The 19,752-nt window shown below is 39.2% G+C and overlaps 1 protein-coding gene and 1 non-coding gene across 2 annotated transcripts; both read left to right on the plus strand.

Moving 5' to 3' along the window:
- Nucleotides 1-1,244: 1,244 nt before the first annotated feature.
- LOC575704 (putative metallocarboxypeptidase ECM14) lies at nucleotides 1,245-17,589 on the plus strand. Its single transcript, XM_776090.4, has 19 exons — nucleotides 1,245-1,318; nucleotides 1,810-1,890; nucleotides 2,201-2,446; nucleotides 3,005-3,106; nucleotides 3,832-3,942; nucleotides 5,821-5,934; nucleotides 6,438-6,528; nucleotides 6,878-7,095; nucleotides 7,768-7,852; nucleotides 8,093-8,326; nucleotides 11,270-11,343; nucleotides 12,166-12,414; nucleotides 12,724-12,825; nucleotides 13,544-13,654; nucleotides 14,207-14,320; nucleotides 14,910-15,000; nucleotides 15,254-15,471; nucleotides 16,061-16,145; nucleotides 17,357-17,589. The coding sequence occupies exons 2-19, from the start codon at nucleotides 1,810-1,812 to the stop codon at nucleotides 17,587-17,589; spliced, it is 2,559 nt and encodes an 852-aa protein (XP_781183.2). The 5' UTR covers nucleotides 1,245-1,318.
- LOC115926978 lies at nucleotides 4,624-4,686 on the plus strand. The gene has a single exon (XR_004065394.1). It is a non-coding gene; the product is annotated as a U7 small nuclear RNA (small nuclear RNA).
- Nucleotides 17,590-19,752: the final 2,163 nt, after the last annotated feature.

Here is a 19,752-nt window from a genome sequence, read left to right on the forward strand (position 1 = left end):
TTAAGGTTTTTGCGAGACCCCCCCCCCTGACTTTCAAATTTTTCAACCGACTGATGATTATTGTTATTATCTGGTCACTTTGTGAAACACTATGCGAAGTTATATTGTGTAAAAGGCTTTTTATCAAATAAGCTTATTGCTACAAAATAATCCTTCTTATCGACTTGGGCGTGTATGTGTAAGTTCTCAAGATATATAAGTCAAAACCTTTGAAAGGCCATAACACGTAATATTATCACATTATTCAATAAGGGAATATATTATACTCAACGGAAAAGGGGCGTCGGCGCACGACCGTTTTAAAAAGGAGGGGGTCGGGCGCGTTAGACTCTTTTTTACAGTCGGACGACTTAGCCGAAGTATATAAAAATACAACAAAAGTCCTCAGATTTTAATGTCAACGACAATAAAACCGCATAAACTGCTCATGAATTTTCACATTTTGCCAAGTGATGTGATATGTACCGGTAGGAAGAAATATTTTGAATGCTCTGAGCACCGAAACTGGTAAAAGCAGGGTAAGAGTGACGCGCATCAAGTATATTTTGTCGCCTGTATATAAGTGCGATATATAGGCCACCTATTGTTATTATCATTTCTTTTAACCGTGAGCAAAATAGGGGTGCCCCCGGCCCCCCCCCCCCCCCCTCCCCACTCCGGGGTCGGAATGACCGCATGCGTGTTACCAAAATGTCCGGTAAAGGGGTACTTTTCGTGCGACAAAGTCCGGCCCGAGAATTGTAAAAAAAAAAAAAAAAAGGGGGGTGTATTTGACTTTTCACCCGGAGATTTCTTTAAAAAGGGGGTGTTTTTCTTTTTTTTCTCTCATCTCTTTGGACTCCTGAGAAATTATTCCGAATTTAGGGGGGTACATTGAGCATTTTTCCGTATTTAGGGGGGTCTCCAAGGCAGGAAAAGCCCGCGAAAAGCCCGCGATAGGGGGGTCGGAAATGTTGGCAGTCCTCAGATAGGGGGTGCTTTCAAAGAGAGGGAACGAGCATACGCGTATCCTAAATAACACTGAGAGGGGGGGGGGGGGCGGGGGGGGGGGGCGGGAGGGGTGCCATAAAAAGTTCCGGCCACGAGGCTACCTTTTTCGAGCAAAACAAAATTGAATGTAGTTGGTAATGCGACATCCAATCACACTCCTGAACCTTCGCTCTTGGACCTTGGTCTAACGAAAGAAGACCGTCATAAAACAAAAACCCACCATCAGAATCATTAGAGTCATCAGATTAAGTTGCATCATCATGAAGGGACTCAGACTGCTCGCGACTTTTCTCGCCTCTGTATGCTTCACTAACGCTAAATACGAAGGGTGAGTTCGATTTCTTTCTTTTTTTTTATGTGGAGAGCGACAACGAAATAGACAAGGAGTACGAGAAATGAACATGGAAGAAGATATTAATAGAAAAATGGAAGGGACAGAGACGAAACCTGTATAGAGACGTGTAGAGATGTGGGAGCGGGGGTTGGGGGGGGGGTTGGGGGGTTCAAACTAGGCTGTAGTTTATACTGCTCCTTTAAAACTGAAAATAACGAGAGGTGATTATGTGGCACATGTGGAGTTACTTATGAGAGATGTAAAATTCTGTTGTACACCAGAATTGCGTGGCCAGAAGATAATCTGTTAAGAAAAAAATGTAAATACTTATCACAACAATCTTTTCTATCTCATTGCCGACTCAGGGCATATAAAGACACGGATATCATTACAAAGATGTCCCAAAATCGTCTCATTTTACTGAAGGACAATTTCAGACTTGCGAAAGAATTACAGCAAAACAATTTTTTTAACATGAAATGCAGATGGCAAGTGTGGAGAGTGGTACCGCCAACGATTCACACAGAACATGGCTGAGAGAAATAGAATCGAATCTTGGAGATGCGGTAAGTTTCTTCTAATAACAAGTTATTTCATATTTCATGAAATCCCCATTCCTTGCCTCTTTTTTCCTTCTTTTTCCCCAGCACATGCCATAAACTTGATTATGAGCTCCTCAAAAATAACAATGATAAAACAAAAATGGAAAATAGAATTTAAAAAATTGTACATTAAACGGTCCACACGTGTTTCCAAATATCGAGAGTATTGCTATAAATGCGTGTGATAAATTACAAAAATTGATGTTATTTTGCATAAAACAATGGCAGAATTTATCGCCATCAAATGACTGGATTTTTTCTTCTCATTCTCTAGCTTGACTTCTGGTCGAGTATTTCCAAGATACCTGGCGAAGCAGTCGATATCATGGTCCCGCCCCTATTCCACGGTACGCTCCCTGACGTCATGAAGAACATGGGACTGCCATATAAGGTCACCATCTCTGACGTCGGTAAACTCATAGCCAATCAGATGTCTGCGATTAATGAGAGGCGGGATCGCGAGCCACGGATAAGCTCATTGGCGGACTTTGATTATAACGTGTATCATCCATACGATGAGGTGATTTGTGCGATTGTTGAATGGCACATTAATTTTTTTATTAATTAATAATCATTATTAATTTATTGGAGGGTTCGGTTTATAAACCTCCTCGTGCCCCCTTTTAAATTGAATAGGCCAAGTACACACAACCATATCAAATTTGCCCATATATCAATTTCTCGAATTAATGGTACATTTTGTTTTCTTATCAGCTATTTTCATAATGATACGAGAGATGTTGATTAGGCAGTTGACGTTCATGGGTCACATTACACGTAAAGAAGACCTAGAGAATCTTGCTTTGACAGGGGAAATTGTGGGAAGAAGGAGTAGGGGAGGAAGGGGGATACTTTGGATGGACAGTCTGCAGAAATTGTTGGACGAGAGAGGAGTGAAAGAACTGGGAGTGGTTACAGTGGTACTAATACAGAAGGCTAGGAGCCGAGGGTTGTGGAACAGCATCGCCAAATTCAAACGATATGGCACTTAGAGAGAGAGAGAGAGAGAGAGAGAGAGAGAGAGATATTTCCATAAATGTCCCCCTTTACAAACACCATTTTATCAACCTCATTTTAGATTCAGCAGTGGGTGTCTGACATAGCAGAAGAGTATTCTGACATCATCTCACCTTTCTTATTGGATCACTCCTACGAAGGGCGGGCAATTAATGGATTCAAAGTGAGTTTAAACATTACTCATTATTGATCTAGTTTGATTCAATCCAATTGAAAGTATTTGTTTTCTTCCATTTTCTTTCCCATACCACAAATTAATAAATGTATACATACATGACAGTTTAGCATAGCAACAGTTTTAATACATGGAAGACGGCGTACTTCCTAAAAGCATTATGCTTTTGTTGGATACGCCTTATAAAAAACAATCCGAATACAAAAAGGAAAATAGAAGAGGAAAGGAAAAAAATAGAAAGAGGAAAGAGAGTAAAAGTAGAGAAGTTTTGAAAGAAGTACTGCAACAACGCATTGCATAATCAACATGTCAAATATTACGACTCTGAGTCTATCCATCGAACAAAGCAAATTCTAATTTTCATTTATGGATAGATAAAACAATGAATTCAGAAATGTATGAAATTCAAGGTTAATTCTAAAAAAGGTGTCGCAACTGTATTATTCTTTTAGCTTTAATATTGATGAATTTTAAGAAATCTAAAGAGATGTCAGATAGTTTTGAGACACAATTATAAGATGCAAGCCAGCCAAAATCACGCGTTGTGAAATACCAAAATGTACAGTATTTTTGCACTATATTTTTCGTCGTGGTATTCCATTACCAAATTAAATTGCATTTTATGAAAAAAAACTTAGCGATTCACGTTGCTAATTCTCAAGTAATCAAAACAGACTATGATACATTTTTTTCTATTTCATTTCTTTTCTCAGATCCGAGGAACTGGAAGCCAATCTGAAAACCCAACTGCGGTATGGTTTGAGGGCGGTATTCATGCCCGAGAATGGATCTCACCAGCTACTGTCATGGGATTCACTCAAAAGGTAGAGAGAGAGAGAGAGAGAGAGAGAGAGAGAGAGAGAGAGAGAGCAAATTGTAGGTCAAAGGGGCAGCTGTGGGAAAGAACATCCATACATTTGAAAAACTTTTATTTTTCGTAATGTAACAAATTTATGCATATATGCCTTTGTGATGCGCCTCGAAGCCCTCGATACAAACTATTTCATGCACCTGTTACGAATAAATGTAACTCAATAGAATTTAAATTGCAAACATTAGTTACGTCTTACCTAACAACGCGTAATATATATGCAATTTGCATTGTGACTATTGAAATGCAATTATTTGTAACAGGTGAATGAAATGATTCGTATCGAGTCATTTGAGTATAAATCTGCATACATTACAAAAATGGCCTATTTGGACACATTATTGTTTAAATGTCTAATGTTTAAACATGACCTGTGATTTGTTAACGCTTCTTTATCTTGTTATGCAGACCTGTATTGATTGAAATTAAGACCCGATTCATATCGATTTTACCCCTGTGTGATTATTTCTATAGAATATAATCAGCCCTTAAATACTTAAATTTAAAAATATACATAATAAGTAGGGAACTATAATCAACTAGCAATCTCTGTGCTAGTTTTAGCAAATTTAAACACTATTCTAACTGGTTTTGAATGCATGATAGATTTGTTGAAGAAGCGGGATGTAATTGGGGGAGTTATCTTTCAAGTTTCTCTAGCAGGGTCTCGTATCCGAAGTCGGACGCGAGTGCCCAACAATCAAAAACAAAGTCAGAACTTTTATATCGTCCTTAATTTTGTTCTTTCTTCCGTGCTCGTTTCTGATGTGTTTGTGTGTGTGTGTGTGTTTTCTTCTTTTTTTCTCTTTATCTTTCTCTCTCTCTCTCTCTCTCTCTGGAGGAGTTTTTCTATTTTCAGAAGTAGTAGGCCTACTATTTTTATTATTAATGACAGATTATATTATTTCATGTACAAGCATTTATTTATTTGTTTACTTCAACGGATAAAGCGTTTTTGAAAGAAAAAAAAGAGAACATCAAATGACTAAGGAGTTTATCATTATTGTTATTGCTATTGTCGTTTTAAACGAATAAGGAAATGCATGAAAGAGTTGTTTTGCAATTGATGTAAATTCAGAATTATAATTTTGTATTGCATTGTGTAATATATATTTTGTATTGGGGGGGGGGGTATTTTTTTAACTGTATATCATTATTGTTTAGCAATTGATGTTAATTAAGAATTATACTTTTGTATACTATAATTGTAATTGGATTATTCTGAATATGATGTAAATTCATTATGATGTAAATTGCATGATTTTAATTATATGTACTTCTACTGGTATTGAGGAAATAAAACACCTTAAAAAAAGTAATCTTTAAATCATCACCGACAAAATTACTACAGTCGGCTGAAATAAAAGAGGTCAATTCTATATAATTCCTTGAGGTGGAATTTTACGCGATAGTTATTAAGTTTAATTCACTCGATTCTCGATTTTATTCATAAGATTTAAGAAAAGACAAACCTAAAGCTTTAATATTCTGGATATAAGTGTTTCATCTACTTTTGTACTTTAAGTACACATGTTACCCTATGAAACCGTTTGAACACTACATAAAAGAATGCTCAACATATCAATTTAAACAGTAAAGACAAAAATGACTATTAGACTAACATGAGTGCAAAGGCTTTCGAAAAATAGATTCAAGGGCATTATAACCACCCTATTTGTATATTACAATATTATGAATACGTCAATAGGAATATTTAGTTTGATTTTTTTTCTCGAAAGTCCGCATGATCGTGTTGGAAAGAATCTAAAAACTGACCTATTCTATTTATCATGTTAATTTAATTTACGATATCTATCTTGGAACAAAATAGCTTCTTAACGACTACAGAAATGGCGACACCTTGGCAACGAACATGCTTGACAATATAGACTGGTACATTGTTCCATCTCTCAATGTCGACGGCTATTCATACACATGGGGACCTGTAAGTATTGATATCAATCTTTTTCTTTTATTATCAATTGTTTAATTGTATAATTTATTTGTTCTGATATGCTGATACATCAAATCTTATTCTATGATTTGGAATAAAAAACCGTTTTCGTGGAAATATGACTTAGCGCTAATTTTCATTGCAGACGTAATTCTTTGTTTGATTTCTATCATAGGGCATATAAATCTAGGATGATCTGTGAGAAGGGGAAGGGGAGGGCTTCCATCCGGGGGGGGGGGGGAATCAGATTTGGTTTGGACGAAACCCCTACCCATTTTTAAGGGTCATTTTAGTTGTTTTTTTCTTGAAGTAAGGGCTTCCATAAAGGGGTGGGGGAAGTGCCACCCTCTGGAGTCTTCCATAACAAAAATGTCGTCACAATATGTCGAACCTCGTCGGCAAATCGCGGACCTTTTCTTGGCTGGTTGGCAAGTTTGCTCTGACAACACCCCTCATGGTCAGAACTTAAATTTTGTTCTCTTATTCCAATGCAGGACCGTTTGTGGAGGAAGACTCGTTCACCGAACCAGGGCTCCTCCTGTACAGGAAAGGATCCAAACAGAAACTGGGCATTCGAATGGGGAGGTTGGTATTTTCTTAAATCTCGTTTCACTGACAAGAAAGGATAGAGAGAAAGGGTTCTTGTCAGTAAGGGGTTGACTAATAGGGTGCTAAATTCTTTTTTTTTTCTACGAGGGGAGAGGGGATTGCTGTCCGGGATGACAGTATGGGATTCTACGCCTTCTTACAGCTTTCATTATGCTAATTGATCATGTGCTGTTTTCATATTCATTGAATAGTCAGTAAAAAGCGGGAAAAAGACAGGAAGATGAAGGCAGTGGGGGGGGGGGGGGGGGTCCGAAAACGATATCTTAATCCTGGTATATTCAATGTAAGCATATACACATAAATGACATGTTCGCTCTATATACAGGCGCTGGTACCAGTCCCTGGCCGTGCTCAGACAAGTTCCACGGTCCGAATCCACTCTCGGAGCCCGAGGTGGCCGCTGTGACCAGGTTCCTAAGGGAACGCAAATCACAGGGCCAGGACTTCATCGTCTTCATCGATTGGCACAGCTACTCCCAGAAGATCATCGCACCATGGTCGTACAAGTCCGTCGGTACGCGCACCGAGGACTACGATGACCAGGTAACATTATGATCTCGACGACGAAGCAGAGAAATCCCCCCTCCCTCCTCTCCCTGTATGAGTAACTTTTCAATATTTTATGTATCATTGTGTATAAAGATATTCTCAGTAAGCCAATAAAGAAAATGGAAACAAATTAGAAAGTTTGAAAAAAAGTCCGTGAGACCAAAAAACCAAAGAAATACACAAGAAACGATAGGAAGAAAAAGAATCATGTTGGTATGGTGGGTCGTCGGTCCATTGAATCTGCTTAAAATAAGTGTCTAAACGGTTCACGAGACTGTCATTGCCGGTCTAGTGGGTTACCGTCTGTCAGTCTTGTGCACAGTCGGTTTTACGGTCTTTCGGTCTATTTGGATGACCCCCATCCCCCCTCCTCCATAGTTTCAATCACACGGAGGCCTAATATCTTAACCACATATATCAAAACACGAACAGAGTTTGGCCAACGAAATTTGGCCCACTGAAATAGAGTTAGCCAACTCTGTTTCCGAATAGTATGTATACTTCGGTCCACAACTAAAACACATAATACAAACAGATAACAACATAGCACCATTGTCAATCTTGTGATGTGCATTAAGATATTTTAAGCGGTCGGATTAATGTAGATAACCTGATAATCGTGTTGGAGTTATTTCTTAATCCAATTTCTATCTATTTTATTATCAGATGGCCTTCGCTCAAGCTGTCGCAGATGCGATCAACGGTGTCCATGGCACAGTGTTTACCTATGGAGCCGGTGCAGAAATCATGTGTAAGATATCAGTGCTTCAGGTTGTTTGATAATTAATAGAGAAATTGTACTTCCTCTTTCAACAATATTGTTTTATCATAAATACAGAAGTGCTACGAAATGATAAAAAAAAATTAAAAAAATAAAACGTTCCTTATAAAGCGCTTACCACCGAAGTCTCTAAGTGCCGTTATCAATATTACAACAGCAAACATGACTTTCAATTATCAATAGTATTTACGTTGTTCTTTTAATTTCCAGACGCGGCGGCAGGGTCGAGCAAAGACTTCGGTTACGCGGACTTCGTCGCGATGGGCGAAGATACGGACGGCGGCCTCGGCTGCAAGTATTCGTACACCATTGAACTCCGAGACACGGGCGAGTACGGACAGCTCCTACCGGAATGGCAGATTCAGCCGGTATACGAGGAGATCTACGCTGCCGTGCGCGCCATGGGCGACCATATCTTGAGAGAACTGGGTTTCATCGCATTGAGCTGAAAACAATGAACAAATGAATGAATGAATGGATGAATGGATGCAGGGATGAATGGATGGATGGATGGATGGATGAATGAATATAATATTACGAATGAATAAATAGATAAATGAATTAATAAATGGATGAATAAATAAATTAATAGATATGTATAAAACAAATATATTAAAAAGCAAAAATAACAACAACTAAAATGTCGAGTTTGCCACCATTCAAGTTACAACGCATTTGAAATAGGATATCAACATCATATTGATTTGTATTAGATTATAATAGGTGAATGTTATTACTGGCGTAGATAAGCCGAACCATGGAGGGGCACTTTTCATAGGGGAGGGGCAAGCCAGACTGATTAAACGAATGTAGTGTGATTTACCAAGATCATAAAGTTCTTTCTTTTTTCGTAATAAACACTTCATTATTCTCGGGAAAAAAAAATGTTTCATTTCATTATTTTTTGTCTTCATCTCATTCATCAGGGAGAGGCAGAGAGATGGGAAGAGGGGAGTGAGAGTAGAAAAGGATGAGAGAGAGATATCGAGAGAGAGAGAGAGAGAGAGAGAGAGAGAGAGGGGGACAGACCGTAGTAGGTCCATGGACAGACAGACAGAGTAACATAGAGAGAGAGAGACAGTCAGACAGACAGACTGATATAGATTGACAGAAAGAGAGAGAGAGAGGATAAACATGGGTTATGAACATGTCGATATTATCCTGATCATCTTTGCAGTATATAGACACCATTATTGTAGACATGCTAAACAGATGTTACAGGTGTTTTTAAGATGCTGACCTCAGGCATAGAGCAAAGTGTCATAAACCATTTCCACCTCTTGTTTGTTAATTCACTTTCTCTATATCCAAAAAATTACAGCCGTTACGATTAAAGAAACTATTCATAATTCAAAACAATATGACACGTGAATGCATGCTGTATTTCCAGGCGCGTACACAGGGGGGGGGGGGGGTGGGGGTCGAAACCCCTGAATTTTTGTTTGTGTGTGTGTTTTGGAGGACCCCCCCCCCCTCAATTAAAAAAAAACTAAATTACAAAAAAAAAAAGTTGTAATGGGTGACCAACCCCCCCCCCCCCCCCGCTTATTCAGCGGCTGGCTGAGTCGTTGCGAAATTTTTGGCGCGATTTTTAAATTTTAACCCCCCCCCCCCTTCTTCGAAAAAATCCTGCGTACGCGCCTGTGTATTTCTGTCGGTGACCTTTGCTGTAAACTTTAGGCAACGCTTGCCGCCATGAATATCGATAACGCTCTTATCTACATTTAAATAGCTGAGATCAGGGGCGGCGATCCCGGGGGGACGGGGGGGGGGGGAAACTCCCCCCTCGATTTTTGTAGGGGGGATCGTCCCCCGGAAAATTTGAAAAAGTACAAAAAAATAAATGTACAGCAAATACTGACTAAAGACTGTAACACACTATTAGGCTTTGGAGGGCCCAAGAGTGCAGCGTTTAGACAAATTTAAATGCGAAAATCTTCTGGCTCGGGAGCTTTGCTCCCTTGCATAATATCCTTCAAAATGTACAAGTAAATATTGTAGAAAAGTGAAGTGTGAAAACAGTACATTGTTTGTTTTCATACTATAGTTTTGCTAAGGAATATAATTCTGTAATACAACAAAACTTCAAAACCTATGAGGGGGTAATCACTTTCGTCACCTTCACCCCTCTCATTAATTATGCTCACTCACTCGGGCTTGGGGCAGTCCCCCCCCCCCCCTCCCGATAAAACTCAAACGCGGTTTATTTCTAATTCGATACCAGTGACTAATTTACAAATGTTGCTGCCCCTATACCCCACCAAGTGCCCTAAGGCAGGCCCCTGGTTGCTCAGCTGACCACAATTAAATGCCTAAAACACCTGAGCTTCCGGGGCTCCGCCCCCTGGACCCCACCAGGGCCCTCGGCGGGCCACTGGATGCTCATCTGACCCCACCAAGGGCCCTTAGGCGGCCCCTGGATGCTCATCTGATCGTAATTTTATGCCTAAAACCGCTGAGCTTCTGGGGGCTTCGCCCCCTGGACCCCACTCCGATTAGTGACCTGCATGCAAGTGTCACAAAAAAGGTATCAAAATGCTCATCTGACCCTTATTAAATGCCTAAAAACTCTGAGCTTCATGGGGCTCCGCCCCTGGACCCCACGCCAATTTACGCCCCACTTGCTTTGCTCTATCTGATCGCAAACACTTTAGCCCCCCCCCCCACTCCCACCTTGAAAAACGTTCCGCGGGGCCTGTATGTATATTGTAAGAGCGGTGATGATGCGGATTTTTTTCTCCCCCAAAAAACGTTTTTGCTCATTACGTCACTCTTCCCTCGTTCCTCGCATTTCGTCCCCCCGGTCATGAAAAGAAATCGCCGCCCCTGGCTGAGATTATAATTATCATGATGGATCATTCTGTCATAATAATTATATCAGATAAGAAGAGACCCGTTACTGAATTGTTTTAAATATACATCCTCATTTTACGGTTATGCCTTTACATCGTAGGCGAGTATTCTTTGAATCTTCGCAATCATGAATTTTGTGGGAATACTTTTTCTCCTGGTATTGGTTGCTTGTGTTGCAGATGCAAAATATGAAGGGTACGTATGATTAAAATAACTCGTAATGATTATATCCGTCTTTTACTCTATGTCTGCGTTTGTCTTCTCTGTCTCTGCTCTCGTTCCGTCTCATGACAAGTTGAATGAGACATTCAAAACGAGGTACACGTTTCCAGATACTTTAATCCATCCAACAAGTAACTAAATTTTGAATTTTTAATGGTGAATGAAAACATTGTAAAGTGTACAATATGAGACAGAAAATTTTATGAAACAATTATAAAATTAAAGGGAGAACGAGAGTGCCGAAGATCAAAACCTGATTAACTGATTACCATCAATTAATCAATGTTCACTGTTTCGATTCAAGTTACCAAGTATGGCGGATAAGACCAGCAACCGAGCACCATCTTGAATGGTTGAGTGACCTTGAACGGACTAGAGGTGAAGAGGTAAGGAAAGGGGTCCTATCCGAGGGACGGAGTGTGACAAAATATGGCTTTGAGGCAAAGTGGGAGGGAGGCGCCACCTGTTTTACTATGTTTGCTGAAATGCAAGTGTGTACTAGGGGTTTTTATCGTGCCAAATTCACATTATCTTACCCTCTACCTTTAATTTTTTCTCCTTTTCTCGCTCTTCTTCTTTTATTTTTTCTTCCTTTTCTCGCCTTTTCCCTTTGTTGTCATTATCCAATTTGGGACACATGCCCCTGTAGTTAGTCCACTGTCTGATAATTACACTATATTACAATTACTAGCCCACTGTATAAAGTCGAATCTAACCGAGAATTATATTTCGGATTACAAAGCTGCTTTAATCGTGAGAACTTTTTCAGCTGGTTAATTATCTCATTTTATTTGAACAAAATGATTATTCGATAAGCGGTAAAAATACGTGGGCTTAAGATATTAAGACCCGTTAATAACCGCATATCCCGATAGCACACTATACATGTTATATACTGTCATATATTCCCATAGTTTTCCAAGGTAAAATACGTTAATATCTTTAATTGATAGACCAGTTACTAAACACCGTCCAATGATATAACTTATATAACTGTCATACATCAATTATCACTTAATTAACATTTGGCTTACAAACCGTTGGCGAAATGATATTGATGATTGAATTGATGAACAGCCAATAACATTTATATCACCAATCTAAACAAAACAAATAGCCAATATCATTATCAACCAATTCGTAAACAATCCTAACTAATTTCTACCTTGATTCATTTCGATTTTTTACTTTTGTCATTGCTTTAACAGTTTGATTTCTGGACCCCTGTCCTTAAAATACGAAATCACCCTGTCGATGTAATGGTACGACCCGAGCTCCAGGCCCCTCTGCGCATGCTCTTGAAGCATAAGGGGCTGGGTTTCGATGTCAATATAGATGACGTCAGCGTACTTGTGTCCAATCAGATGTCCGAAATATCAGAAAGGCGGGAAAGAGAGCGACTGAGTGGGACTGCGTTGAGTACCTTCGACTACAACGTTTATCATCCTTACAACGAGGTAATTAATTAAATGGCATTAATTTTGTTCACGCCCTGAAGAAGAAAACAAAATCCCGATGAAATGATGCATCAAAATCGTTGCAAATGATATTGGAAGAAGCCTATTTTTTCTGCCTGATTATCCTGCAAAGAATAACATGATTGTATAGTCACACATTTGTATTTTTGTTAACACCTTTCGCAGTCTATCTATGCCACCAAAGGTTTTTCAAGTGCAAAACATACCCGCTTTTTAATGTTGCAATTTTATTACATTAGCTCTCTTCCCTGAACCCTAAATCTGTTTTTTAAATTTTGTTTAAATCAGATTCAGCAATGGGTTGATGACATAGCTAGTGAATATAGTCATATCGTCACACCGTTCCTGCTTGGAGATTCATACGAAGGACGACCCATTAAAGGAATTAAGGTTGGTAAAATATATCTTTCACACATTAGTTTGTTTAAGAATGATATCTTGTCGTAATGGAATATATTTGATCACGTTCTCATTCGATATGAAAATAACATCACACTGGCAAAGTCGGATAGAGAGAATTGCTCTTGAAATGCCATTGTAACCCAAATATTACTAGAGATTCTTAAAAATTAAAGTTCCATATTTTGTGTGCAGTCCTTAAACTTGTTTATATGTGTAGTGTTGTCATTGTAAATGATTTTCCAGCAAGATTGACTAAATTTCATCATTTTGATGATTTAAAAATCGCACAATATCCAGTCCAAAACGATATTTGATATAGCGCCTTTTCCTTGCAGTTACAAAGCGCTGCACACACGCTCCACAATTTTGGGGTCACTTAAAAATATGTCTCCATCAACATGTTTTTTTTTTTTCTGAGGTAACCAGGTTTGACTAATGAAATGATTTGAAAGGGATTTTGGGAATTTTCTACAAAGTGCTAGTCTCCTCTCCTCAAGAGTTGGTAAATTGCATACTTGACATGCATTAGAATAGGTAATGTACATGTAACTTAGGCCCTAAAATAATCTTACATACTCTACGTTGTATTTTTTCAAGATTATTATTTTGTTCTACTGTAAGACTGCTATGGAACGCTTGAGCACAATATTCTAAAATTGGTTGTATATACTACGTATATTGTCACTAATTCCTGTTGCTTTCAAAGATTCGAGGAACTGGAAGCCAGTCTGCAAACCCACCAGCTGTCTGGTTTGAGGGCGGTATTCATGCTCGAGAATGGGTCTCACCAGCTACTGTAATGGGATTCACTCAAAAGGTATAGATAGAACGAGAGATTGAGAGAGAGAGAGAGAGAGAGAGAGAGAGAGAGGGGGGGGGGGGGGGGAGGGGGGGGGGAGGGCAGTGAAAAAAAGAAATGAAGGAAACGTGCGTGGAGAGAAGAAGAGGGAAAAGTGAGAGCTGTGGAGACAAAGAGAAAGGGACAAAGATAAGGGGAAGGAGGAAAGAAAGAGAAGGAGCTGGAGGGGAGAGAGAGAGAAAAAAAGAAGGGAGAGAGGTAGTGAAAGAGAAAAGGAGAATGAGTGAGAGAAAGAGAGACAAAGAGTCATAGGTATAGACTGGGATGGAGAGACAGAGAGAGAGAGAGAGAGAGAGAGAGAAAGAGGATGGGCAAACATTACAAGATAATTATTTCTTCCTATAGCTTGAAAAGTGTCACAAATCTACATTTTTAAGTGTTGATTCTATACTTCAGCTTTCATTATTGTAGAAACTAGAATTTTCAAGCATTTTTCTGTCTTTTGGTTTGTTTGCCTGCCTGTCCGTTTCCTTCCATTCATGGTACTCCCTTTTTGCTCCTTTTCCAAAGCTTCTGGATGAGTACGACAACGGTGACGACCTAGCTGTCAAAATGTTCGACAACCTAGACTGGTACATCGTCCCATCTCTGAACGTTGACGGATATAGCCACACTTGGTTATCGGTATACAATCATGTCAAAAACTCCATTCTGCTCGTACTAGTATAGCAGGCGAAATATTGATTCCAAAAGGCGATCCTTGTAAATGCAGATCGCATCAATAAATGTTACTTTCCATAAGTCTTAAAGAATCATATCTTGCTATATTGTTATGCACATGTAGACCTTTTTGTACACTGAACGAATTTATAAATGACGATAATGATTACTTTTATATACTCTAAACAGTCAACGAATATACAAACAGATCTATATTATCTTTTCCAAAATGAATTTCTACATTTTGACGAGACGAAATTAATTAATCGAACTACAGAAGAGACAGAATATACTTCATTGATCATAATTTTCATTTCGTACAATATTTATTACAGATAGAGATACTTTCTCTAAACAGCTGATGCTTAAAAAAAAATCCCAGTTATTAATTTATCTTCTATTAGTTAATGAATAAATCAATCGATTCATTTAATTATTTATTAGTTTATTTTCATTTATTATTGATTCATTCATTTATTCATCTATTAATTGATCTATTCATTTATTAACTTATTTATCTACTTATTTATTTAATCACGTTGCTGTTTTCCAGGATCGAATGTGGCGCAAGACCCGGTCATCAAACCTTGCCTCACCTTGCACTGGTACGGACCCAAACAGAAACTGGCCCTACGAATGGGGAGGTATGCCGTTGGAAACGTCCCTTACATCCTAAACCTAACTATTAAAGGGAATACGAAACTCGAAGAGGTAGAGGTGTCGTGGTCTAGTGGATTGGTCACCGGACTGTGAATCACATGGTTCGCGGTACGAGTCCCTCCTAATAGCTTTGCCACTTGCAGAGGTTGTTCAGAAGACAATCATGCCTTCTGAAAAGATTCAAGACAAATTCCTTATACACGTATCAAACCTCAAAGTTCTTATGTGTTTATGCAGGTGTCGGGGCCAGCGCATGGGAATGCTCCGAAACCTACCGCGGCTCAAATGCTCTCTCCGAGATCGAAGTCGAACACGCCGTCAGTTTCTTACGGGGGAAGAAGGCCGATGGGCAAGACTTCATGGTGTTCATCGACTTCCACAGTTACTCTGAGGTCATCATTGCACCTTGGTCGTACCTCGACTCTAATCCTCGCACCGAAGACTTTGATGACCAGGTTAGTCACTTGGAAACATGATAAATAAAGGTGTCGTGGTTGAGTGGATACGTCATCGGACTGTCGATCACAAGGTCCGCGGGTCGAGTCCAGCCAAGGCACCAATTTTCTTTGGCAATACATTGATCTACATTTGCCACGCTCAACCCAGGTGATGTAAAAGGGTACCTGGCAGGAATTAATTACTTGAAATACTAGAGCGCCGTAATGGCCGCCTTGCTAAAGCCAGGGTAATAATCGGGCAGCGCCAGGAGCGTCACGACGTGGCGGACATGTGCGCTATATAAGAAGCCATTATTATTAGTAATATTATTGTAAATGAAATAAATTAATAAATAAATAAATAAATAAATAAATAATAATGTTTGGACTGTTCATTTTGCATTCAACGCTTGTTTAATGACGTCACTCGCGTACGGAGTGACGCAGTAATTGTACATCAGCAAAATGATGCCTCGTCTTACATACTATCATAACGGTATTCTTATTATGTTCTATTGTTTTACAATTTTTGTTTGTAGTACCGTTATTGATCCCTAATTAGTCTTGGGTGACTATTAATTCCTTCCTTTGTTTTCCTCCACCATAGATGGTTTTGGCGTCGGCTATGCAGACCGCCATGATGGATGTGCATGGTGTCGAGTATAAGTACGGGGCCGGTGCCGAGATATTATGTGAGAATTTGTTCTCTCTCTCTCTCTCTCTCTCTCTCTCTCTCTCCCTCCTCTCTATCTGTCTCCTCCTGCCCTCCTTCCCTTCTCCTCATTCTCCTACTCCTTCTTCCTCACTTTCTCCTCCTCCCTCCTTACCCTCCTCCTTTTCCTACTCCTTCTCCTCCTCCTCCTTCCCTCCTCCTCCTTACACTTCTTTTCCTCTTCCTCCCCTCCTCCTTCCCCTTTCTTCTCCTCCTTCTCCTCCCCCTCCACCTTCTCCTCTTCACCTTCTTCTTGTAATTATCAATATTATTCTTTCATCATATTCATCCTTCTCTTCCTTACCTAATTCCTCTCCTGACTGATAAAATCTCTTTTCTCGACTCTTGTTTTGCCAGCTTATTAAGGAGAATTTTGGAAGCTGGAAACGCCTGTAAAAATCCTAAAAAAACGGGAGCCTTCAATATAGGTCTCCTTTTTGTTTTGCTAACCTCCTGTTATTATCCATAACTCTCCGATGCTGGTTATTTCTATGATAGTGTGCTAGATCATTATTTTCTAAGAAAGCCATAGTTTTTCGGCGCTCCAACATTATGCTCCGCCACCAGTTTATCCGGACTTTATTGTGTCAGAGGTGTAGGGTATAGGGTTAGAGTTCAAATTTGGTTTTTAGGTTAGGTTTATGGTTAGGGTTTATACCCTCGTCATATCAACAATACCAACATCTGACCTACAACAGACCACCCCATCCCCTCCTTATTAAAAAAGGTTAAAATATACATCATATATTATATACACTAAGGCCAACAATAAGTCGGTTAGGAGTCGGTCTCATGTCGGTTTTACAGAGTTTGGTCCAGGGCTGAAGTTATGAATTCGATTAGTGTATATACCCGGTTGCCCAGAAAGTTGGAATAACTTTTCTTTACCTCTTTTCACGAAATAATTGTGACGATATGATTTTCTTGTTGATATCTTCTAAGAGCTTCATTTATCTATAGAGTCACAGATATTGATCAATAACGTTCTGAGAAGATGTATATCAAGAAAAAAAATCATTACAATCATTTCATGAAAAGAGCTGGGAAAGAAAAATTATTACAACTTTATAGGCAACAGTTGTAATTTGTACATGTATATCGACCGTGGAGCAATTTCGCAGAAGAAGTTGTCGTGGAACCAATAAGGAGATCATCCAGTTTCAGAGAACAGTATTTCTTCTTTCCTTCCAGATGCCTGCTCGGGTGTGACCAGTGACTGGGGTTATGCCGCCTTCTCCCGATTCGGAGACGACACCCAAGGCGGACTGGGCGCCAAGTATTCTTACACCGTGGAGCTTCGTGACACGGGCGAGTACGGGTTCCTGCTACCCGAGAACCAGATTCAGCCCACCTACGAAGAGAACCACGCTGCAGTGCGCGCTATAGGGACCCATGTCCTGCGCGAGCTTGGTGTTACTGTTTAATACACGTTAAGTGACATCTAGGCCCACTCCAATGTCAAAAAAATATATCGAAATATATGAAAGAATTTATCTAAGTTTGTTTTTATTGATTGCTAGGGGCCCTTAATAGAATCTATTTAAAATGCAGAGATTCTCGTAAATTTGATCCTTCAACGTAATCAAATTCATTCGGATACAATTACTGTTATGAGTTGGAATATACGGTAGTATGGGGGCAGCGTCCCAATATTGAAGGCCCCCAAAACAAAACAACAGAAAGTAAACAAACAAACAAAATTCATTAAAGTTTTTATCTGGTATTTTTTGCAAAGCCCGGATAAAAGTCACATCCCGTCTCTTTAGGACCCCACCCCGCTTTTCAATTTGAGAATAAGCCACTGTTAATCTCGATATTTCGGTTTAGTTAATCATTAAACCATGAAGTAATGCTTTGCAAAATATTTGGTGTTTTTCTTAGAACAATCTTGTGTTTTGTTGTAGGAGGAGGAGGAGGAGGAGGAGGGAAAAAAGATGGGTTGAAGAGAGAGGGGAATAGGGATGGGAGAGTGAGAAGGGAAAGAAAAGGGGGAGAGAGGGTTGGGGGAAGAGAGATGGGGGAAATGGTCAAAAAGAGCAGGTTAAGTGAGATGTAGAGAATTAGAAAGAAATAGAGAGAGAGAGAGAAGGGAGGAAAAAAAAGACGACCAAGAAAAAGAGGAAGATAAGGGGAAAAGAAAAGAGGATAGGGGAGAGAGGGGTAGGGAGATAGAGAGGAAGATAAAAATACATAGAGCTAAGGAGAAAGATATAGAAAGAGAGAGAGAAGGAAAGAGACGGAGGAAGAGAGAGAGATAGAGAGATAGAAAGAGACACACAGAGAGAGAGAGAGAGAGAGAGAGAGAGAGAGAGGGGGGGGGGGTCTTGTAGTAGTAATTGTTGTTGTCGGGTTTTAAGGCTGTCCAATCTGAAAAGATTATTTCTGATTATTTCCATCGTTTGCAAGTCGTGCAAGTCATTCAAAGACAAATGTTTGCATAACATAGGCTGACACATTGTGATTGAAATGTCTCACGTTTAAAGAGAACTATTTGCATAACAAAGACTGAAATGATGTCATGCAAACTTCCTCATGTTCAAAGTAGATTTTACGACTTTACATATTTCAATACCGTTTCTCTTTGAAATGTTTAATCCCTGATATAATTATTCTTCCTTTCTGCTGATTATTTCCTTCTTACAATATATCCAGTGAAATTGAAACAAAAGATCGGAAAATCCCAACAGGCTAGGCTGCAACATTTTTGCCAATATGCATTTTGATGATATCTCTAACTGTTATGAGATGTATGATAGATTTGTTGAAGAAACGGGGATGAACTTCACGTAGTTATCTTTCAAGTTTCTCTAGCAGGGCCTCGCATCCGAAGTCGGACGCGAGTGCCCCAAAATCGAACAAAAGTCAGAACATACAAATCTCTATTACTTCCTTTACATCAATTTCCTCTTACTCTGTAAGAAATCATACTTGCTTTGAGAAGGGTACTTCTTGCGCCTGGGTTCTAAAATCTCTAACAGAGCTGATGGAATTTTTGGAAGTCTGTATAATTATAACCAATTGGGGTCTGAAAATATTCGACCCCCCCCCCCCTTGTCTGAAAATTCAATTATCAATATTTTTGACCGAATAATTCCCCTTTTTGTCTTTTACAATTTTAAACGAAAAGCTCAATGCATAACTTTCCTGATCATAGGAACCCCTCCCCCTTCAATATTAATGGTTCTTGAATCGTCTGTTCCGATGGGTTTTAAAAGATTCAAATCGCATCTACATTCATAATTATATACTAGTCTTGATCTATTCCTACGGAATAACAATTATGTTTCATAATAACAGTATACAGCGATAAGGTGAAACCAAATTAGCTATACAACTATTGGTTCACACGACATGGAACTAATTACAAAATAATCATTTACTAATGGCACCCGTTGAGTACCAGGCTTATCGTAATTTTACGTGTACAATGCTCTTTGATGAACTTCTGTCATAAAAATACTTCAAGTACTCGAATACAGCCGGTCTATTTCCCACTCATGAGTACAAGTATCTGAGTTTTGAATTATAATCAGTAATATATTCTGTAAACAGACCGATGCTTTATCATCTTAAACCCTTTAAGTAAG

Source organism: Strongylocentrotus purpuratus, unplaced genomic scaffold (genome assembly GCF_000002235.5).
Source record: "Strongylocentrotus purpuratus isolate Spur 01 unplaced genomic scaffold, Spur_5.0 spur5_scaffold_2, whole genome shotgun sequence".
In the NCBI taxonomy this organism is placed as follows: Eukaryota; Metazoa; Echinodermata; class Echinoidea; order Camarodonta; family Strongylocentrotidae; genus Strongylocentrotus; species Strongylocentrotus purpuratus.